The 24,536-nt window shown below is 41.0% G+C and overlaps 1 protein-coding gene across 3 annotated transcripts in view; it reads right to left on the bottom strand.

Annotated features, from left to right (window-relative positions):
• The window catches only part of sptbn4a (spectrin, beta, non-erythrocytic 4a), a 51,540-nt gene continuing 27,004 nt past the window's right edge, over positions 1-24,536 (bottom strand). For 2 of the 3 annotated variants that reach the window (XM_021319300.2, XM_012868155.3), the window contains 12 exons: positions 23,030-23,275; positions 22,758-22,892; positions 22,199-22,440; positions 17,050-17,188; positions 16,851-16,935; positions 16,340-16,551; positions 13,643-15,060; positions 13,462-13,522; positions 13,100-13,368; positions 8,832-9,002; positions 8,548-8,590; positions 1-1,372 (listed from right to left, as the gene is read on the bottom strand). In XM_021319300.2, coding sequence (XP_021174975.2) covers positions 1,073-1,372; positions 8,548-8,590; positions 8,832-9,002; positions 13,100-13,368; positions 13,462-13,522; positions 13,643-15,060; positions 16,340-16,551; positions 16,851-16,935; positions 17,050-17,188; positions 22,199-22,440; positions 22,758-22,892; positions 23,030-23,275 — 3,321 coding nt within the window. In that variant the 3' untranslated portion in view covers positions 1-1,072. The remainder of the gene's footprint in view (positions 1,373-8,547; positions 8,591-8,831; positions 9,003-13,099; positions 13,369-13,461; positions 13,523-13,642; positions 15,061-16,339; positions 16,552-16,850; positions 16,936-17,049; positions 17,189-22,198; positions 22,441-22,757; positions 22,893-23,029; positions 23,276-24,536) is intronic. The other variant, XM_036143463.1, reaches the window with a different exon arrangement.

The raw sequence follows: 24,536 nt of genomic DNA, 5'->3' as shown, positions 1-24,536 counted from the left end.
TTTTTTTTTTTTTTTTTTTTTTTGCTCAGTATGCAAAAGACGAACCCTGCTTTTGAAACTTCATCTTGACTCCATCCCTTGTCTTAATCCAAGCTCACATTAAATTATTGCAACTCCCACATTGCCCATTCTGTGTCAAGATAAGAAAAATAAAGGCAAGTTTAACAGGTGCAGTAACAGACCATTTCATGCAATGTTCCAAGTTTAGTCATGTATACAAAGGCATTGTGTCTCATAGGCTTAGTGTTACACACCTTGGGTTAATGGGTTGATATTTGTCGGAATCTCTTTTTTTTTTGACACAAAACAGTATGGACAAATACGTTTAATAATAGTCATAATAAGAACCAAAATTAAACTGTAGAAATGTGTTTTCATTGACTCCACTGAAGTTAGGTGGTGACACCAGCATTCCAATATATTAACATGATCCAAAGCTAGCCATGTCACAGGAATAAATGTCATGTTTACTATACAGATGTGTCAAGTGGTAAGGTGCACAACTGGCTGGAGAAAGTTTAATTGACAAATCATAGCATAGATTTCTTAAATTACTTTTTGTTTCACCCTCTCTTTGTTTTTCTGACAAAGAGGAAAAATAAAAACAAAGTATTTTGCTTCAAAAAATGTTTTTCCCCCTCCATATTAATGTGAAACATTTCATTCACCACTCCTTGGATTTGTCTTGTTAGACAGAGCATTACATTTTCAAAGATACATACAGAAAGATGCTGTGAATTCATTAGATCAAACAATCAGCAATGGAAAGTGACAGTGACTAATTCCTGGGACCATTAGTTGGAGACTGTCTGTCTGTCTGGACTGATCTCCGAATCAACCAGCAGGTGGCATTATGCAAGCACAGATGTATTGCCCGGGTGAAGGGGAGGGGCTGAGAGATTAGTCTGTCACAGTTACAGCAGTCAGTCCGGGTACCGTGGCCTCAGTGTGTTTAGCCTCTGTGACGGAGGACCTGCAAACATGCTCTCCATCTATCCCTCCCTCCCACCCTCTGTTCCTTTGCCTTTTGTCAGTGACATTTAACAATTACATTAAAACACAAAGGGATTCCTCATTTGCTCCTCCCAGATGTACTGGAGCCCCCTGCACCACCCTCCAACTTGTCAGCAATTTCAGATGTGTCTAACTTTTCAGAACCCTCGCCTTTCTCGGACCTCTCCCTCTCGGACCTCTCTTCCCCTTCCACCAGCTCGGACCTCTCTGACCTGGCATCTGCATCCCCCTCTGACTTTTCCTTCCTCTCCGAGCGGTCAGGGTCCATGGACGAGGTGCCAGGCTTGTCCCACTTGACCATGGTCTCATGCTCAGCAATACTTGTGGTGATATTTGAGGTCCACGCCTTCAGGTCCTCCTACAGAAATAAGCACACACGATTAGACATATTTCTGAGATCTGTATGAAATATTCATGTGGCTTATTAGGAAGATGTATGAAATACAATAAAAACAAACTATAACACCTTGAAATTCTCTCCAGGTAATGAAGACATAAAATTACATGATTCCAATGTCATTATTTGGTAGTTATTTTTGCTTTGTAATATTACGATAGGGGAACTCAAATGTTTCATAAACTGTTGTACTGGGAAATATTTGGCGGCTGCACCTCCTTCTGCAAGAAGGTGCTTGAGGAGCTAACTGGCACTCTGTTTAAGTCTGTTCAATGTGAAAGACAAGTAAGGCATCACAACAGACTGATGAGTTCGTATGAACTTGAAAGGATTTGGGGGGCTACTTTGAAATATTCTCTATAGACCAGTTCACGTGTGACGTCACGCGCTACATCCGGGTCCCGCTGCTAGGCAAAAACAGTACTGTTCTCGTCACTACCATGACAAAATGGGTGAATTCGAGTGTACTGTTTATTTTTGTCTAAACAATGCCCACAACTTGTTGTGCTCCCGGTTGCACACAGAGGCATTCCAAATCGTTGGATGTACGTTTCTTTCGTTTACGGAAGGACGAAGAAAGACGAAAGAAATTGATAATTTTAATGAAAAGGATGGAGGCAGACAATCCCAATCGACTGTGGGACCCATCATACCACAACAGAATATGCAGTCTACACTTCATCTCCGGTAAATACAACTAAATTGTATCATACAAATCTAATAAAAATCAATATGGTTCACCTTGAACCTAAAAATAAAACAATTAAATGTGGTTTATTAAATATAAGGTCTCTGCCTCCAAAGACTTTGTTAGTTAATGAATTGATTTCTGATAAACAGAAACCTGGCTTCAAGAGGACTACCAAAAAAAAAAGGTAAAAAAACAAGGCAACTGGACTGGTTTTCCGTAGTTGAAGACGTTTCGCTTCCTCTCCCGGAAGCTTTCTCAATTCAAAAAGTCTGGAGTAATGATGAGTAACAAGCTTTATACCATTACCAAACAAAGGCCTGTAATGGCTTAGATAACATGCAAATTCAATCGAAACAGGTCCACCCCTTAGTGTTGTAAGTTTTTGAGAGTTGGAACCTAAGGCCTCCTCCTCTGTTTAAGGTTGGTCTTTCTCTCTTGACGTAGATGGCTTCCTTCACACCCCTTTCAAACCATCTGTCTTCTTTGTCCAAAATGTGAACATTTTGGTCCTCAAAAGAGTGTCCTTTGTCCTTTAGGTGTAGGTGGACAGCAGAGTCTTGACCTGAGGAGGTAGCTCTCCTGTGTTGAGCCATGCGTCTGTGGAGAGGTTGTTTGGTTTCTCCAATATAAAGATCAGAACATTTCTCACTGCACTGAACTGCATACACCACTCTGCTCATCTTAGGTTTGGGGGTTTTGTCCTTAGGATGCACCAGCCTCTGTCTGAGGGTCCTGTTTTGTTTTTTTACCTTTTTTTTGGAATGACCATGACCTGGATGACTGAGAATCTTCACCAGCATCAAGAGGACTACGTTAGTATAAATGAGTCAACTCCCTCCAATTATTCAAATTTCCACATTCCCAGATCTGTGGGAAGAGGAGGAGGAGCGGCAACCATCTTTCAGTCTGATTTATTAATTAGTCCAAGGCCAATTAATAACTACAGTTCTTTTGAACATTTAACCCTCAGTTTCCCTCATCCAAACTGCAAAGCAATAAAACCTCTTCTGTTTGTTGTTTTGTATCGTCCACCAGGCCCTTACTCTCAGTTTTTGGATCAGTTGTCAGACTTCTTATCTGATTTGATGATAAACAATGACAAGGTTATTATAGTGGGTGATTTTAACATTCATGTTGACACAGAATGTGATAACCTTAGCGTAGTCTTTAAAACTATCCTAGATTCAATTGGTTTTGCTCAAAATGTGCATAAACCAACGCAATCTTGGCTCCATACTTTAGACCTTGTGCTGACATATGGCATTGATTGTGAAGAATTAACAGTATTTCCTCACAACCCTGTCCTATCTGATCATTTTTAATAACATTTGAGTTTAATCTAACTGTGTTCTCCACCCCCAAAAGAGGGTTCTATTATAGTAGATCTTTATCGGACAATGCTGCATCAAACTTTAAAGAGTCTGTCCCCCTCTTAATATTGTCAGTATTGCAGAAATGCCCTGCAGATAGCAGCAACGTTGTTTCTTCCCATTCACAAATGTCTTTGTTAACGGTATGACTTTGTCATTGCGTTCTGCATTAGACAATGTAGCTCCCTTGAAAAAGAAGGTGATTGTTCACAAGAAGCTGGCTCCTTGTGAACAATCACACGAGAAAATGGTGCTCTACACACCAAGAGGAATCCTACTTTACCTGGAGGGACAGTCTATTGTTGTATAACAAGACCCTTTGCAGAGTTAGAGCAGCATATTTTTCATCATTAATTGAGGAGAATAAAAATAATCCTAGATTTCTCTTCAGTACAGTTGCCAAATTTACTCAGAGTCACGGCTCTGTTGATCCATCCATTCCTTTAGCTCTTAGCAGTAATGATTTTATGGCATTCTTCCTAAATAAAATTGATTCCATTAAAAATAAAATAATTGGCATTCTCCCAAACATGATTACTTTGTCCTCAGTAAGTGAGGCAGCGTTGGAAGAATCTTTAGAACCTGCGCAGTGTCTGAACTGTTTAGAAGCAGTAGAGCTTTCTGAGCCATCTAAAATTTTAGCTGCATCTAAACCTTCTACCTGTATGTTAGACCCAATCCCAACCAAGTTGTGTAAGGAGGTATTTCCTCTGATCAGTGGTCCTATTTTAGACATGATTAATCTATCCTTGGTAAATGGATATGTACCACAGGCTTTTAAAGTAGCTGTTATTAAACCTTTACTTAAGAAACCTTCTCTTGATCAAGATGAGTTAGTAAACTACAGACCTATATCTAATCTTCTTTTCTTATCAAAATTCTTGAGAAAGTAGTTGCTAATCAACTTTGTGAACATTTACAAAGTAATGACCTACTTGAGGAGCTTCAGTCAGGCTTCAGAGCTCATCATAGCACTGAAACAGCTCTGGTGAAGGTCACTAACAATATTCTCATGGCCTCAGATAATGGACTTGTGTCTATACTTGTCCTGTTAGATCTCAGTGCTGCATTTGACACAGTTGATTACAATATTCCCCTACAAAGACTTAAGCATACTGTAGGGATTAAGGGGAAAGCATTAGGCTGGTTTAAATCTTATCTGTCGGACAGATTCCAGTTTGTTCATGTTAATAATAAATCTTCCTCAAACTCTAGGGTCACCTGTGGAGTACCACAGGGTGCAGTCCTTGGACCAATTGTCTTTACTATATATATGCTTCCGATAGGCAAAATTATCAGACAGCATGGGATTAATTTCCACTGTTATGCTGATGACACTCAGCTATATTTATCCATAAATCCTGATGAATCCAATCAATTACTTCGACTGCCGTCATGTCTTGATCACAACAAAAGCTGGATGATTTTAAATTTCCTGCATTTAAATTCTGACAAGACAGAAGTTGTAATCTTTGGACCAGAGTCCTCAAAAAATAAAGTTCTTAATCAATCACTTAATCTGGATGGCATTAAATTGGCCTCTGGTAATAAAGTTAAAAATCTTGGTGTTGTTTTCGACCAAGACATGTCATTTAAATCCCATATTAAACAGGTTTCCAGAGTTTCCTTTTTTTACCTCAGGAATATCGCCAAAATTAGAAATATTCTGTCCAGGGGTGATGCTGAAAAACTAGTCCATGCATTTATTACTTCAAGGCTGGACTATTGTAATTCTTTACTATCAGGAAATCCACAAAATGCAGTTTGAAGTCTTCAGCTGATCCAAAATGCTGCAGAAGGAGTTCTGATGAAAATCAACAAGAGGGATCATATTTCTCCAATTTTACCTTCCCTTCATTGGCTTCCTGTTAAATCAAGAATAGAATTAAAATTCTTCTTCTAACGTATAAAGCCCTTAATAATCAAGCTCCATCATATATCAGAGCTCTGAATACCCCGTATGTTTCTAACAGAGCACTTCGCTCTCAGACTGCAGGTCTGCTAGTGGTTCCTAGAGTCTCTAAAAGTAGAATGGGAGGCAGATCCTTTAGCTACCAGGCTCCTCTCCTGTGGAACCAACTCCCAGTTTTGGTCCATGAAGCAGACACCCCGTCTACTTTTAAGACTAATCTTAAAACTTTCCTTTTTGACAAAACTTATAACCAGAGTGGCTCATCTTACTCTGAGCTACCTTTATAGTTTTACTGTTATAGGCTTAGGCTACTGGAGGACATCAGGGCCTATTTTTCTCACGCTACTGATTTCTACCGTTCTCCAGTCTACTGTTCTCCAGTTTTGCATTGCATTACATTGAAATGACTGTTGTCATTTCAGCTTTTAACTTATTGTTCTCTCTCTTTTTTCTTCACAGTAGGTACACCTGGTCTGGCGTTCTGTTAGCTGTGACATCATCCAAGGAAGACAGATCACCTGCTATTACCATCTAATGTAGAACAGATTACTGGATCAATGTGCAGGGTTTCCCGCAGCGCTATCAAACTCACGCTACCACCTCAGCAACATTCAAAAAACAAACAAAAAAAAAAAAAAACAAACTCAACTATTTGACGTTAACACGCGGTTATGCATATAGTGAATTGCAGGGAAAAACACATCAATACGCCCCCCCCCCCCCCCCCCGCTCCGCGCAAAACTTTTCGTCTCCTTCCGCTCCGCAAGTCGGTCCACGCAAAACTTGTTGTCTCCCCAACCCCCCCCCCCCACGAACTCACCGCCTCACCTAAGCAAATTCCTGCGGGAAACACTGATGTGTGCTTCTGTGCTTTTTTGTCTCTCTTGTTGTGTCTCTTCTCTGTCTTCTGTAACCCCAGTCGGTTGAGGCAGATGACCGTTCATACTGAGCCCGGTTCTGCTGGAGGTTTTCCTTCAGGGGAGTTGGGGAGTTTTTCTTTCCACTTCGCTTCATGCTTGCTCAGTATGATGGATTGCTGCAAAGCCATGGACAATGCAGACGACTCTCCCTGTAGCTCTACGCTTCTCCAGGAGTGAATGCTGCTTGTCGGGACATTGAAGCAATCAACTGGTTCCCTTATATAGGAAACTTTTGGCCAATCTGTATAATCTGACTGATTCTGACTTTGTAAAGTGCCTCGAGATGACATGTTTCATGAATTGGCGCTATATAAATAAAAATGAATTGAATTGAATTTTGCACTAGTCATTGTTCTACTTAAATAATTATATAAATAAAAAATTAGGATATATACTTAAGTCAAGACGTGAACGTTTGTTTCGTAGTACATGTACAATGTATGCAAACCCTCTGGCATGAGTCTGTGAAAAGGATTAATAAGACAAAAACACCAAAATAATCCTTTGTGAACAATGTTAACCCTAACCTGATATAAAATAATTGAAGCCGTCCAGTGATTTCATGGCTTTCATGCTCTCTCGTCTGTACTGGCCTGCGTGTTTATAAGGCAGCTGTATATGTCGCCGTACGGGACACTTGGCCAGCATTTCACAGACTTGCTCCATCCCTTCAGGCTTTTGCTGTGTGGATCTGGCAATCTGATACCATCAACCATCAACTTACTCTTAAAACAATCTTGTGATACGTTATCTAAAGAACAAAAATACGTCGAGAACTCGTCGTTTCCTTTGTTTGCGTCTGCCATTGTGTTCGCCTTTTGCCTACCAGTCCGGCGCGCATGCGCGAAAAACCCGGATCAAAACAATAACAATGAACTGGTCTATTACTGAGTGTTTTAGAGCTATAGGTGAGAACATCTGGCTGGTGGTTGACGTTTGGACCAAGCCGAGACACGCAATGGGACAATAATCCTAACACAGAACTGACTGAAGAAACAGAGAAACTGATGTATACCTTCCAATGAAGCTCTGGGCCTGCAGTCCTTCTGACCATACTAGCTGCTCCAGGCTACTTTTGAGACAACCACATCAACATCAGTTTTAAGCACCTATGCTCTCCACCATCAGGTCCCCCAGTTGGCACCACTAGTGGCACCCAACATATTCAGGTTATAGGTCTTTAGAAACTTCCTCTATAATAGAGGTCTAATGTCCAATGTCCCTCAGCCTGCCTGCACAATCACCCTAAAAGTACAAGTTGAACAACCACCCTGTTCCTGATGACAAGCACAGATGTCAAACAACAAAGCACCACTATCAATCACAACCTAAAATTTTAACTCTCCTCATTACCCTATTGGTTTTGGAGTACCTGAGGAAAATTACAGCTTCCCCTATGCAAATGTTCTATGAGGCAATCCAAAGACTCCAGGAGGATTGGACAATCTGTGCTGCAGATTAGTACATAGTATAAGATACTTTCCTCCTCCAGTTTGAGACCACGCTGCAGTGGCTGTTTTGTTAACAGAAAGAACTGCTATAAAGAGATGCTCAGTCAGGGAATTGTAAAAAAGCTTTCCAACACCTTTCAAGTCCAAAAATGAAGACATTCTGTAACCCTTCAGGGGTTAGATTCCAGAGACTGAACCTTCTGTGTTGTTACTACTTGAAATCCCCCAGCCTCCTACATCCTACACCAACTGATACTTTTGCTGTCCATAGAGGTGTCACTAAGGAGACCTTTCATGTAGCCAGTTTATATCACCAAGAACTGGCAGGCCACTTTCTGTGTCTGCCACTCTGGTTGTATTGCTGGATTTGTCGACAGGTGGTGAGGCCCTGTGGAGGTGGTAGCCTGTAGCTTTCACTGGCTGAGACCATGCATGAGCACCAGGCAGGTGACCTGTCTCTATGATCGTTTGTCATCTTAGAATTGCTTTTAGTCTAATCTCTCCCCCTGACGCTAGCTTGCCATGGACACTATGGGAATATCCCAGAGAAAAAAACTTCCAGAAGAGATTTCTAATAAAAAAGACAATCATCAGCTACTCTACAGGTATATTTTGTTGAATACTGTCTGTCCCATGTTACACCAGAGGACCAGCACCAGATCAGCTATTGGTGACAATCTAAGCAAATATGGCAATATGTCTTTACATTTAAATAACCAGGTTGTACTTTAACCCTGATGCTGTTTTTAACATATGTCAAATATATAATATGGATGTATTAAAGGTTCTTACCTCATCTTTAGCATGGAATACAAAGTTGGTTCCATCTTTTACTCTTTGACAAAAAAGAAAAAAATGTGTTAATGTCAGATTTTTATGTAGTGTACTCTATGCATTACTGATAAACAGAATTTCAGATCAATGATAATATTTTACTTTAAATACATTTAGAAACTTTTTATTTTTAAAGCTAGCTTTCTATGTTGTAGCATTGACAAAGACACAGTACACTATAATTGTGCAATAAAAACCAAAAAGATGCATCACAATTGTTGCCACTATAGAATAGGTCTTACTGAAGTATGAAGACATTTTTCTTCTTCTTGTAACCCATAGAAGGATCAAATGTGCAGTCATTCAGGTCAACAGGGGGCTCTCCGTTGTATGTTGTAGCATGGTTCCTAGCATCCTTATAGAAAGTCAACTTCCCCTCTTTCAGCACACAGTACACGTTCACCCAGGATTTGCTGCAAAATCATACAAAATACATTAGAAATATACTTAAAAGTTCAAATTAAATGTCACTGAAGAATGTGAGCTAGCGGAAAATACAGTTCTCAATTTACTACGAATTGTTTTTGTAAGTGAATGTTTTAATACAATACAAGTATGATCAGCATTGGGAAGGTTAATTTGGAAATGTAAGTTGACAATTTCAAGTCACTCCATTTAAGGCAAGGCAAGGCAAGTTTATCTGTACAGCACATTTCCGTAATAAGACAATTCAAAATGCTGCACATGAACAGAACATGATAAAACATTTCAGAGGAAAGCACATTGCAAGGGAATAGTAGCAGTAATAAAAATAAGTTGGACTCAAAACTTAATCTAATGAAGTTTCAGTTAACTAACAGTTTGAACTGAACATCAACATTTAAAGGCAACTCCAAACAAATAGGTTTTTAATCTTGATCTAAAGAAACTCATGGTTTCACCAGTTTTACAGTCTTATGGGACTTTGTTCCAGATAAGTGGAGCATAAGAACTCTCCATGTTTGGTTCTGGTTCTGGTTCTGGTTCTGCAGAGCAGGCTGGAGCCAGAAGACCTGAGTGGTCTGGATGGTTGATGCCCTGATAACAAGTCTGTGATGTATTTAGGTGCTAAGCCATTCAGTGATTTATAGACTAACAGAAGTATTTTAAAGTCTATTCTCTGAGATACAGGGAGCCAGTGTAAGGGCTTTAGAACCGGGGTGATGTGCTCTACTTTCTTAGTCTTAGTGAGGACGCAGGCAGCAGCGTTCTGGATCAGCTGCAGCTGTCTGATCCACTTTTTTGGCAGTAATCAATTCGACTAAAGATAAATTAATGGATTTGTTTTTCGAGATCCTGCTGATCCACTCACTTAAATAAGTTATCACAGTGATGTAACTAATTACATTTCACCTAATCTAGATAAAACTGTTTCAATAAGTTTTAAAATGTTAACTATTTGGAAATGTTTAAATCTAACCCATACAGCAATACTGAAAACTGATGTCTGTCAAACTCCTTTTCAAAACTGTAATACACATAAACTAAAATCTTACTAATTTAATGATGCTAACAGAATTACAGCCAAGGTTAGAATTTAGCACCAATTTTTATGTCTGGTACTTTTGAGTTCAAATCGGAATGAAAATTCAGACATTTACTATTTGCCAGCAGTATGCATTATCAACACATTATCAAGTAGCTGCCCTGTTATTTTGGCAGTGTCCATTTTGTTCTCTATACAAAATCTGTCTGGTACAAATCGAACCTGAAATTAAGTATAACCACTATAGCTTGTTGAATCAAGTAAAAGTCACCTCAAACACTTTCAATTACTGTTTCAAATTTCACAGTATAAAAATGTGATTTGGAAAACTGCATCTTGACAGCTGGCAATCATGATTTACATCACAGTTATATTTTGATCTTTCTTTGGAGGAAATTGTTTTTAAAATTCCAGCATTTAAATTATATTGGTCTCTGTCATTGCTTCCGGCAGCTGCAGCTCTACAGCCCTGTAGGTTATTATTATAGGCAAGGTAAGTGGTAAACTTGTAGAGCTAGAAATTCAAACAAGATAAAACCATTTCAAAATCAAAATGTGTCGTTGTGTGAGTATATAGCAAACTGTGACTTCCTGAGAAAATGGCATGCTGTATCAGTGATCCCAGGAAGTTGTGGTTAGCTGATAGAAAAGGAGTTATGTATGGATTAGGGCTGGACGATATAGCAAAAAAGCATATTGCTAAAATAAAAATCATATTGAACGTCGAACCATTCCTCAGTCTACGTTTATGATTGGTTTGGAGGATGTAATGTAATTACCGGTACTTCTACTTAAAGTTCTACCAAATATAAGTTAGATAAACACTGTTATATTGCACTTCCACAACACAAATCTCTATATAGTGACACCAGCACCACATGTATCACCAAAATTATTTTTAAAGTCATTTTTAAAACCAGATGCTATAGGTAAGGTGTCCATTGAGGTGACATTCCCTCCATTAAAGGGCTATTTCATGTATCCACAGCCAGTTTATATTGCCAAGAATTGGCAGGCCACTTTCTTGGAGTGTGAGTAAGACTAAAGTCAGATTGCAATTCAGTACAAGTCATTTTCAATTATTGTGGGTGAAATTAGGTCCATTGTTGATGAAATAGCATCAGGTATATGATAACCTCTGCTCTCTGCTACATAAAAAGTCTAACCTGAAATGTTACACTAAGGTATAGCCTGATTTAATGACAAGAAATAAGTGGTATCTGTTTGGTGCTCTGTCAAAAACTAACCATGCCTTTAGAAAAAATATTTAAGCATGTTTAAGGTGAACACAGAATGATGCAGAGCACCATACACACCTTAGACAAGGCAGGGTTGGTCAAAATGTAGCCCATCAACAAAAAACAAAAAACAAAACAAAGAACTGTGCCAAAGGAACACAGATCATTGGACTTCAGCTGTGGGTAGTTTTTTCTTTTTTGTGTTTGTGCTCAAAAATGTAAGAGTACTGAAAAGAATCATTAAGAGCTGTACAGTATGCTTTATTTCAGAGTAGGGGTCCTGCTAAAGAACTGAGAGACATGCACATCTTTCAGAGTTCAAGTTTTATTGCCATTAAATCATCTACATTTCTGCAGTGAGATTTAGCATAAGCATGTGGTGCTGTGTGCAGCCAGGCTTCTGTCAGTCTGCTCCAGGGCAGCTGTGGCTACAATGTAGCTCACCACCATCAGGCTGAGAATGTGTGAATGACTGACTGTAGCGTAAATCAGACTTGATATAACGCTGTACAAGTAGGAGCCATCTGTGCCCGTATTCACAATGATCCCCAGAGTCCTCTCAGAGAGCTGCTACCTTAGCCTAAAAGTTCCTAGCTAGGAGTCTTAGTTTAAAGGTGATTCAGATCGCTGCTGAGAGCGACTCTGAGAAAGGAAATGACAGAATGTTTTATGTTAGTGAGGAGGCGTGGTTGACCCGCTGTTAGCCATACGCTGATAGTACACCATGAAAACTAGCAAAACCTGTTGTTAGTCACACATCATCAAAATGTTTTAATGCACCTAATTTAGATCCTCATCATTTTGATTTATTTATTTTAACTCGCCAGTCATTTTACTACGTTATCTGCTTGATATTAGTGCGCACTCACCCATCAGCATTTTACTGGGATTGCCTGCTCGTATAAAGCGGTCAGATTTGGCAAAATGACCGACATGAAATGGAGGAAATTAAATGGAAACAGTGGTGCACCTGTCCAGTTATCTTGGAGGGGAAGGAGAGTTGAAAGTTAAATTGGTCCCCGGATCACGGCACAACCAGAGTTTAAAGCATATTGTTGCAGATTAATGCGTCCTTTCTCTGCACGTCTTGGTGCTTTTACGCACCAGCCTGAAAATGAGCGCTCCGTGCAGCAATCAAAGCAAGGAGATACTCCTAGGAATCCTTGTGAATACGGACACTGAAGTCCTCAGCCATGTGCTCATATAGAAACGTATAAACAGTTATTTTTCAAAAACTGAGGTAGAACAAGAAGGCTGGTCAGAAACCAGCAGAAGGCGTCCACTGCAAAGGATCCAACTGCAGCTGATAACACCAGCGGAGAAACAGCGCTTCAGAAACAAACAGCAAGTCTAGCGCTGAAAAACCAACCAGATTGGTTTACAAACAGCACTTATGATCTCACATAAGCAAAGATCCCAAAAACACAGCCACATAAAGAGTTATTCACCGTGAAAGATCAGTGATTGATCCATTTTCAGAAAGCATCTCAAAAAGCCATATGTGGGAGTAAAGGGACCTGTTAAAAATGTTATTTTTTTAATTTGTCCCTACAAAAGATGTGTGACTCAAATTGGAAGAATTACTTTAACGCCTAGAAAACAAAAATTTAAATGAGAGGAGGAATGCCAGCTTGACAATGCGCTTAAAACCTTTTTTTTTTTTTTTTTTTTTTTTTTTCTAAACCTTAAAACCTTTTAATTAGCAGAAGCCATGCTGCTCTGTTTTAATGTGTTTAAATGTCCAAAGATTAACATGATTTGATGAGAATTTGTCATTAAGATAATTTTTTAGTTTGAATGGTCATACCTGTTAGGGCTCCTCTGCTGAGCTTCAAGGTCAGATGTGGTGGCCTTTTTACAGTAGAGGAAGCCTTCATTTTGGGCAGTGTGTGATGGAGGCTGAGGTGTGGTTGGAGCACCAGTTGCTGGGGCTGAACGCGAGCGTCGAGTTGTCTCAGGCTCTTTTGGACGGGGCCGCCTCCTTGGTTTGGGACGGTCTCGGGCGCGGGGGCGTCCATCAAAACGAGTCACAGGTGCTGAAAGGCTGCTAGGAGGACGATAAGGCTCTCCGCGTGCCTGAAAGAACCAATTAAAGGAAAGAAACAAGTGTTACATGATGAGAAATTAACCAACACATAACTGCGACAACACTTTTGCTAGCTAACATACACTTGCCGCCTCTCTTTCCTGGACTTGCTCCACAATCTCTGCCATGGTAGATCTCTTCTCCCTGCAGGGACAACAGAAGTGTCACTCAAACAGCGAACAATTTTTGTTGAATATTAAACTCCTTTGGATCCTGTTAAACAGTGCTGTATTCTATTGTCAGCAGCAGCTGAAATTTGCATACCCTGAACGTTTGTCTGAGCCGTCCTTCACAGAGCCCTCCAAGTCACTAGAGTCTTGTCTCTGTAGCCTCTGCTTGTTGTTTCCCTCTTGTTCACTTGATGACTGCCGCTCCACGCGCCTCCTGTAACGTTCCTGCCGCACTATCAGTGGCAGTTCATTCAGCCTGGCCTGAATTTCCTGTTCACTAGAGGTTTGTCTTCCCAGCTTGTACTCCCTTTCCCGTCTCAGATGGTCCATCTGAGGATCAGAGCGACTACCTCTGGGATCCCTTTGGAGACGGCCATGGAGAAGCTCCAGTCCTGATTCTGGTCCCACCATGTCTGCCATTGGGATATCTCCAAACTGTTCTCGTTGCAGTCTGCTGGCCTCTAAGAGAGGATTTATAGCTTTGTGGATGTGGTTGATTCTGGGCTGCATGAAGTCAGCTTTCAGATGCTGCCATGCATATGCCATTTTAGGGTCCATGATGCCTCCACTCTGGGCTAGGAAACCAGAGCTGCCCAGACTTCCACTGCTGTAATGATTTTGTGCCAAAAAGCCAGAGCTTCCCAATCCACCACTGCTCTGGTAATTCTGTGCTAGGTATCCTGAACTCCCCATATTAGGTTGTTGTGCCAAATACCCAGAACTTCCCAGATTAGGCTGTTGTGCCAAATACCCAGAGCTCCCCAGATTAGGCTGCTGTGCCAAATACCCAGAGCTCCCCAGATTAGGCTGTTGTGCCAAATACCCAGTGCTCCCCAGATTAGGCTGCTGTGCCAAATATCCAGAGCTTCCCATATTAGACTGCTGTCCTAGATATCCTGAACTTCCCAAATTCTGTGGTTGGGCCAAATATCCAGAACTACCCATATTTTGTTGAGGCAAAAAGCCAGGGCTTACCATACCTCCACTGCTAGGCTGTTGAGCTATATTCCCCGAACTGCCTAATTTACCACCCCCTAGATGGTTTTGCAAACCACCCAAACACCCTGTGGCCACTCCAAAGTATCCAGAACTCTCTGCACTACCAGCAGTTTGGTGGTTTGTCCCATGGTAAGTGGAGGTGTCTACCCCTCCACTCTGGGATGCTGAAAAGCCAGAGTCACTTCCAACTCCAGCTGCCTGTTGGTTCATCCCAAGGTATGAGGTGTTTCCCACTTTTCCAACACACTGTTGCTCCAGTCCATGGTAGCCTGAACCATTAATAACTGGGTTATAGCTGGCAAGTGTTGTAGACAATCTCTGGGTTGCAGAGCTAGTACCCAGGTCAAAACTGCTTTGGAAGGGTTTGGGTTCTATTTGTGCCTGTATTGTCTGCCTCAAGTAAGAGGAGGTAGCACTGGTTGAAGGAACACTGGGAGTCAGGCATGATAACGGAAACATTCTTCGACTGGAAAGTGGAGTTGTCTTTTTTTCTTCCTCTCTTTTTTTCTCAGCCTATAGAAAAAAAATACATGTTGTGAACTCCAATAAAGTGCCTGTATATTAATAATCTTGACATACAGATGCATAGCAATAGATTCTAAAACTGTTGTAAAACAAATGTATTAGTTTATGAGTTTATTTATAACTCATAAACTAATAATTAATTAGAGCTAACAGCTAATGGAAAACCCAAAATTCAGTCTCTCAGGAAATTCCAATATTACAATATTGGCAAGAATTTTAAATCAAAATGTAACTCTTCAGATTATTGTTTTTATAAACTGTACAGTGTATGAACTCAATTTTTGGTTGGGACTCCTGCATCAGTGCAGCATGGCATGGAGGTTATCAGCCTGTGGCTCAGCTGAGGTGTTAAACTAGCCAAGATTGCTTCAATTATAATTCAATTATAATTCAGCCTATCTATATTATTGGATCTGGCATCACTCATTATCCTGGTGAAGACAGGTTCCAAGTCCACTAAAAAGATGGGGTTTGACCCCTGAGCATATGGCAAAAGGATTAGATTTGGGTCATGTCAAAAATGTATATGTTTTCAAGAGGTTAAGTGTTGGGCGATAATGTACTATGGAGGCGTTAGGGAAAGCTGTAGATGTCTGAGTGAAACTCTGTGACTTAACCGAGCAAATAGTTAATATCTTGACGTTTAACTTAGCATGGTCCAAGCAGTTCACTTTCATGGACCCTGTGAGGTATGCTTAGACCGTTAACATCCTTGTGATGGGTGTCAGCGGCTATCGCCTGAACCACAGTCATGTCAGCAGCCCCCCCCCACCCCACCAATGATTGCATAGGCCATAGGAAGGCAACTCCTTATAATATTTATTGATCTGATGTAGTATTGAGATATTCAAAGAAACAAGGTTTCGGGTTTTCATCAGCTGCAAACCATAATCATCTGAATTCACAAAAATGAACGCTGGAGAATATACTGCTCTCTATGTTACAAATCTGTATCATACAGGACATCAGATAATTTTTTTTAAGTGGATCACCAAAACAAATCCACTGTTCAGTGATGTCATAATTGATTGAGATGCATCTGTATGTGTTTGTTGCTGAATAGTTTTTCTAAACACAGGATGGAAGGCAGACTTAATGAGTTTACATGACATGCATTCATCATAAGATGTGTTTTATGATGCAACTGATGGCATGTGCAGATGTCAGCTAAGCAAATACAGCATCCCATGGTCCTAGTTTTTCTGTAGCAGTTTTAAACTGTGGCTACACTAAACATGATTAAACTTTCATCTACAGTAAAGCTTACTGCGGAAAGCTGGCGGAGGGAGCTGAAGCGTTCTTTCCAGGTTACAGCTGCCTTGCGGAAGGCCTCGTGGCGGAGTATGAGCTGCTCAACCTCATCTGTTTGGGCCTGGGCCTCTTCTCCCTCTTGTTGCTTAGAGCTCATCAGTGGCTCCTTGGCTTTCAGCCAGGCTTCTGCCTTTACTGTCTCCTGGGCAAACTGGAAGTGTTCCTGCTCTGGGAGTGACAGCACACAAACAGCACACTTACTACCATCCTATATTTTATAATTAATGCCCACTCAACTGTAAATCTGGTATTTACATGTTTGACTGCATTATGAGCCATGCTATTCATATTAGAATTACAGCTGGGATAATAGTCCTGTGCAGTGTTAAAGCAACGTTTAGTGTGGAATTTTTACCTAATGTGTTAACAATTTTAACATATTCAGAACACATTAGGGGAGTGTCAACTTGTTTATAGTCTGGGTCCATTTTTATTTTTCATCTAAGGGTCTGGGTCTCTGTACTTACTGCGTTGTAACTTCTCCTGGTGTTTATCCCATTTTTCAACAAGATCCTTCTGCTTTGTTAGAAGACTGTCCAACTTCTCTTTTATCTGTTGTGACAGGTTTAGATACTTTAGACTGGATCAGGATTTTTTACAATGCTGTTTAGATTGTGTGCTGTGTTATGTGTGCCATTCAAGGTGTGTGTGGTTTGCTTTCCCAACCTCTTCGGATGCAGGGTTTCCTGCAGCTATCAAAATCTTGCCGAGGTCTGCACACTGCTGTATGGTCTTGCTGCGGCCATCTATTTTGGCTTTTAGATCTTGGTGTTGTTTCATCATCGCTTCCAGAGCCGTCAAATCCCTGAGGACAGACAGGTGAGGTAACTGTGAGTTAATTGTAGAACCCACAGAAGACAAAGGATTAAATCGGTTCTAAATGTCTGGTGAGAAATCGTCATAACTAGTTATTTTTTATTTTATTGCAGTTCTAAGTTTTTAAAAAACAGTAAAAAAAGTCCACTTAAATGATAAAACCTGCTTTGGTGGGTTCCTGTGAAACAACCTCTTGGTGAATAACACACTGAATTCAATTAGCCCTGATACCGTCTTGTCAAAAACAGCACTCTGATTCTGAACACTGAGCCAGCAGTTTTATTTTCTTTGAACGGAAAATTACAGTAATTCCCTATCATTATTTTCCTTTTTTTCAAGGAAATGAAAGGCATCTTTTTTAAGATGGCTTTTACTTGACCTTGACTAATTTTGTGTTATTTTACCTACATTTTACTTCAGCCATATTATTTTAGTTTCTTCATCTATTTAGCAAGTTTTTATTTTTATCTTTAGACTTTTTTATATAAATTATAACTTTTAAAAATAATAAAAGTGTTGGGTAATATATTTTTTATCCTGTTCTTAGGGTTATGTTAGATTATGATAGATCCATCCATCCATCCATCCATCCATCCATCCATCCATCCATCCATCCATCCATCCATCCATCCATCCATCCATCCATCCATCCATCCATCCATCCATCCATCCATCCATCCATCCATCCATCGTCTTCCGCTTATCCGGGGTCAGGTCACAGGGGTAGCAGCTTCAGTAGGGAGGCCCAGACGTCCCTCTCCCCGGCCACTTGGGCCAGCTCCTCAGGAGGAATCCCAAGGCGTTCCCAGCAGAGAGACATAGTCCCTCCAGCGTGTCCTGGGTCTTCGTCTGGGCCTCCTCCTGGTGGGACGTGCGCGTCCAGGAGGCATCCTGACCAGATGCCCGAGCCACCTCAACTGGCTCCTCTCGACGTGGAGGAGCAGCGGCTCTACTCTGAGTCCTCCCCGGATGACTGAGCTCCTCACCCTATCTCTAAGGGAGAGCCCAGACACACTACGGAGAAAACTCATTTCAGCCGCTTGTATCCGGGATCTCGTTCTTTCGGTCACGACCCAAAGCTCGTGACCATAGATGAGGGTAGGAACGTAGATCGACCGGTAAATCGAGAGCTTCGCCTTTTGGCTCAGCTCTCTCTTCACCACAACGGATCGGTACAGCGCCCGCTTCACAGCAGACGCTGCACCAATCCGCCTGTCGATCTCCCGCTCCATCCTCCCCTCATTCGTGAACAAGACCCCAAGATACTTGAACTCCTCCACTAGGGGCAGGACATCCTCCCCAACCCGGAGAAGGCACTCTACCCTTTTCCGGTTCAAGACCATGGTCTCGGATTTGGAGGCACTGATTATCATCCCGGCTCCAGTGAGAGCTGTAGATCACGCCCTGATGAAGCCAATAGGACCATGTCATCCGCGAATAGCAGAGACGCAATCCTAAGGCCACCAAAACGGATCTCCTCAACACCTTGGCTGCGCCTAGAAATTCTGTCCATAAAAGTTATGAACAGAATCGGTGACAAAGGGCAACCTTGGCGGAGTCCAATTCTCACCGGAAACGAGTCCGACTTACTGCCGGCAATGCGGACCAGACTCTGACACCGGTCATACAGAGACCTGACAGCCCTTATTAAAGGGTCCGGTACTCCATACTCCTGGAGTACCCCCCACAGGATCCCCCGGGGGACACGGTCGAATGCCTTCTCCAGATCCACAAAGCACGTGTAGACTGGTTGGGCAAACTCCCATGCCCCCTCCAGAATCCTGCTGAGGGTGTAGAGCTGATCCAGTGTTCCACGGCCAGGACGAAAACCACACTGCTCTTCCTGAGTCCGAGATTCGACTATCCGACGGACCCTCCTTTCCAGAACCCCTGAATAGACCTTACCAGGGAGGCTTAAGAGTGTGATTCCTCTGTAGTTGGAACACACCCTCCGGTCCTCCTTTTTAAATAGGGGGACCATCACCCCAGTCTGCCAATCCAGGGGAACTGCCTGGATTGGCAAACTGGGGTGTAATTTTATTCTTATTATGATAGATAAAAATATAAATTAAATCTAGCTGTGTCAGTCAGAAATGGCTAACAAAAGCCAAATTCAATTAGATGCTGTTCTTGAATCCTTTGTAGTAGATGCAAATGCTTGGTGTCTTTGTAAAGCTAACACTTTAAGCTTTTTAGATTAGCCAACTATGTTGAACTGGTAGTTACTATTCATTTCGTGTTCTTGTTTGGAAATGTTTTTGTCATGCAGCTGCAGACTGATGCAAGAAGATACCGGCTGAAAAAATAAAGGATCCAAAAGAGTCTTTTCTATGACAGGTTCAATTTTGCACAAGAAATTGCTATTCTGGACCTGCTTTTCTCTGGGTATCTCCAGGTGATCTGCAAGAGTTATCCGAACGTATCCAAACTGTGCCAAAATGGAGATGAACACGTCAAAAGACTGTAACTGCTGTTTACTTCTACATAGAGACATCAGTGAGGGCTCAAATGAAAGCTCATTTTCAGAGGAATCTGGTCCTATGCACAGATTCACTGTCAATATGACTGAAATACAGTAGTGGAAGAAATATGGCTTTTACACGCAGGGAGGCACACAAACTGATATGCTTTACGCATGCCGCTAATGTGGGGATTTAAATTTCCACTCCCAGAATGGACACATCCAGGTGACGTTAATTTCATTGGCTACAAGCTGCATGGATCAGAATGAGCGTCTGGAATGACTGACCCAAGCAACGTGTGTGAAAACAGGAGGAGGGAGTTTAAGAAAGGATCTTTGGGGAATAGCATTCGCTCTGGGGAAACCATAGATCAATGTAGGTGGTCATAGAGGTGTCAAACAGAGGAGGAGAGCCTAGACAACCATTTTGAAACCAGAGTCTTTAAAATAGAAGGCTACGGCACAAACCACGATGCCTAAAAGTCAGAAACACAGTCTATGGGGACACCGGTGTCCCTATGACAGTTAAGAGGTTAATTTGTTAAACATGATTATTATTATTATTATTATTATTATTATTATTATTATTATTATTATTATTATTATTATTATTATTATTATTCATTTTGTGAAAAAGAAACAAGCATTTGGAATTTATTCCTTTCTCAAATCTATGCTGATTTGCGACACAAAATGTGAAGGTACAGCAATGCGATAAAGGTGAAGATTAGGATTCCATTCAGATTACGTAAAGGCGAAAATTCATATAATCAGAATCAGAAATACTTCAATAATCCCAGAGAGAAATTGCTGAAAACCCCTTTATTTACTATAGAAGACTTATTTGGATTTCACTCATTCAAAACCAGATTTCTGGCATCAGGGCACCATATAGGGTGTGGTGGGGGTGGTAGGGGTGCGGTTAGCATAATTCCAAAGGGCCCCAAAAATGAAAAATTCTATAAATATATGAGCTTTTTTCTTCATGGGGCCCAAAGTTTCTTGCGGCACCCCTGGCTGACATTTAGATGTTCCTTTACCAGCATGTTTGCGCATCAGATGAAGACAGGATTATTTTATCCACCTGGTGAAGGTTTATGTAGAGAGCTAAATGCAGTAGTCGTCGTACTGCCACATAACTTTAAAAGTCAGCAAAGGAAAAGACACCTAAACAAAACAGCATGAAAGGCACAGACAAATAAGATATTTTGTTTGATCTTTTTTTTTTTTTTACTCTCTTGACATCTTGATTCAGAATAAATCTAGAATAAATAAATGTTATTGGTCGAGGCTGAAGCTAACAGCTTGTCTAAGAGGGGAGTCACACTTCCCAAAACAGATCCAGCTTATTACTGTTAATACAAACAATATTTTATGAACTTTTAAACTGTCGTCACATTTTCTTTAGCCGTGACTTGTACAGCTGCGTACAGCTGTGTAAAACGTACTAAGAACAGAACATGTGAAGCATTTCTGATCAGAGTTAATATCTGATGAAGATGCACAAAATGATACAGAAATAAACATTCAAACCATTATAAAGAGGTTTTTGCTTTTTATCCTGCTTTACTTTCATGTCAGTCACTGTCAGAAAATCTTTACATGTTCTGACTAATCATTTCCAATGCATCTTTCAAACAGTAAGGTATCTTGTGGCACACCACCTCCAACCTTTTTTTCTGTGTCAATAATATTTACCTTCTATGTTTATACCCTCTTATGCCAAGTCTGGCAACAGGTTGAACGTTTTAAAAATATCAAAAACTGTGATGATGTCTTTGACATTTGGGTTAAGAAAGAAAGAGTCCACTGATTGTGGGCCCCTGTTGGACTAATTGTCAGCTTCAGCATCCAGGTTCCACCAAGGTACAAATATTTCAACTGCTTATATAATTTTGATAGAATCTTTGCTTCAAAAATCCTAAACCATCTCTTGCAGTTCTTCAGTTAAGTACAGTGACAGCGGACTAGCGGATCAGCTACCTGTAGCAAGAAAATAACCCTGCTAACGATACAGATGAGCCAAGCTGTAGGATGTGTCTGTAATCTGTTGTCAAAAAGATTGATTTTTTTTCTCATGCTAAAGGTACGAGAGCCACATTTATGACGTTCCCAACAAACTACACAAGTCTCATGCAAAAAGTTTATTATCTTTTTTGTCTTCAGTAAATTTGTTTGTTTGGCAATAACACTATACAGGATACAAAGTATGTCACAGTATGTTTGGGAAAAAAGTTAAGAAATGATTGAACAAAGACTCTTCAAGTCTAATTTTCTGTTGTGTTATAAAAAGCTAGCATGGCAGCTGGAGGGAAAGTGAATTTTGATAGAGCTGCATATTTCCAGATCCTAAATCAAGTGTTCATGTGTGGCAAATTTGGAATGGTGAAGTACAGCTGGTTAATTTCACACTGAACATATTGACTTTCTGGTCCAAACGTTTCGCATGACAGCCCAGAGTTGTTTAGTGTAACTAAATGCTCACATGCTTTCAACAGCGTCAACACAAATTAGCTGAAGAAAGACAGGATGTCTTACCTTGGCTCATCCCATCGTATTTGGCCCATGATGCCTTCCATCCACATTAGGTTTTCCCGCACCACTGAGAAGAACTGCACCTTGTCAGTTACCGAAGTCACCTGGATGCGACTGGCCTCACAAGAGCTCAGCAGCTCCTTCCAAGCTTCCATTATCTCCTGTTCTTTAACCATGATGGCCTCTGCCTTTTCACCAGCATAGATGGTTCTGAGCTGGGCAGCATTCTCCTGGAGTTGCCTCACCTGCAAAAAGACAGGACAGAGGTGAATAGTAGTGTCATATTCTAATCAAAACACCCATCACAGGAGACAGGAGAACAACACACATTTCTTTTTTGCTTTGTTTTCAGACAATAATCTGCATAACCAAGTTAATGGAGGCCTAGAGAAAGTTTTTCATAATGTTTTTTAAAGAAATATACATTTTCTTTTTTTTAAATCGCCTTATGTTCAAATAAATATTTTCAATCAATCAAAGAAAAGTCTCTCTCTATATATTAACCTAAAAGCCAGCTTTGATCCTGCATAACTGATTTACAGAGAGAAGTTTTATAACTTGCCTGTGCAACTAGCAGTTGAAGGGCATGCTCAAAGGAGTGCATGAGTCTCTGCAGGGTAGCTGGATTGGTGATGTTGGCCTGGCACGCCCTCACCTCTGGCAGCTGCTTCATCTTGCCTGTGATCTGAGCCAAGACCTACAGCACAGGAAAGCGTTGTCATCAGGGGTGCTTTAAAAATAGAAGCCTCATACCACGGTCAGACTGTCTGCCTGAAATCCAGGAGAAGAACGTGGTAGACCAGAGTCACGGTACGTCATTTGTTTTGACTCTACCTCTTTGCAGTCAGTGAAGAACTTGTGCAGCTGTTGGGATGCTGCCAGCATCTGCCTGCGGGTCTCCATGAGCTCCAGGAGGTCAGCCCATGACTCATTCAGACCGTCCTTCCACTCAGCGATGGTGGCTGCATCTGAGTGGCCACAGTCGATCATCTCGTTCACCATCTTGTTCACCTGCTCCATGCGGCGCTCGCCAATGCTGTTGGTTTCTGAGGCAAATTTAGTAAACCTCTCCTGAAGAACCTGAAACACACATAACACCCACCCCCATAAGGACTAGGAACATGTTGGTTCTGATAGAACACAACTGTAATCTTTTCTTCCTTTCAGTGAGTTGTCATAAACTGGAGTTACACAAAATGCTGATTCATAATCATCATTAATGCAGCATCAACATGTGCAAATATCACAATGAAAAAGAACTGATTGGATGCAATGTTTGGCCGGATATCATGTTTCAAACATACACACTCTGCAAGCCAACAGTTGGACTGACTTTTGCTGCCCAGGACTCCACCTTTGATATAGATCGTGATGACCAAAATGCTAAACTAATGAAGACTGGCTGGAACATCACGATGATAGAAAAGAAAGAGATGAGTTAACAAACTGTGAATTACTCACAACTTATATCATTATTGTAATATTTAATGATATGTTTTCCTCATTTAACCCATTTGCTCATCAATATTATAGTGGATGGAGTAGTTGACATATTAAATTATTCAAGGGTTGGTACTATTTAGAAATCTGTACTAAATATGGTTCTAAGACTAAGTTTTAGAACTATTCAAGTTTCATTGGTGCCCTGCGATAGACTGGTGACCTGTCCAGCGTGTACCCCGCCTCTCGCCCATTGACAGCTGGAGATAGGCACCAGCACCCCTTGCGACCTCACAAGGGATAGACATGTTAGAAAATGGATGGATGGATGGATGGTTCATTGATTTACAGTTGAACCCCAAGTCATAACTCTGGCAAATTTAGATTAAAACTTATATGTACTGTCACTTAGCCGGGTAACCAGGCCTGCTGGGTGACAATACGCAGGAAGCATAACTCTAGTTTACAGCTCCAAGATCACCACCAACCCGTCTGAGTTTCTAACACATTTTCCCCACTCAGTGACACACCAGCCGAGAAGCCGACTCTGGTAACTGGCAACTCCATAATCAGAAACGTGCCACTAGACACACTTTCTGGGGAAAACCTGGTCTGATCCGGAGAGACGGCATCCATCCCACTTTGGATGGTGCAGCTCTTCTTTCTAAGAATCTAACCGGATTTATTAGTTCTCCAAAATGCTGACATTCTTGAAAAACTAGTTGCTAATCAAGTATGTGATACCTATTTGAAGAGTTTTAGTCAGGCTTCTGGTGAAGGTCACTAATGATATTCTCATGACTTGTGTCTGTACTTGTCCTGTTAGATCTCAGTGCTGCATTCGATAGTTGATCACAATATTCTCCTAGAAACTTACTGTGAACATACTGTGGGGATTAAG

This window comes from Fundulus heteroclitus, chromosome 11 (assembly GCF_011125445.2).
Source record: "Fundulus heteroclitus isolate FHET01 chromosome 11, MU-UCD_Fhet_4.1, whole genome shotgun sequence".
NCBI lineage: Eukaryota > Metazoa > Chordata > Actinopteri > Cyprinodontiformes > Fundulidae > Fundulus > Fundulus heteroclitus.
The sequence above is the reverse complement of the archived record's forward strand: the minus strand, read 5'-3'. Positions and strand labels throughout refer to the sequence as shown.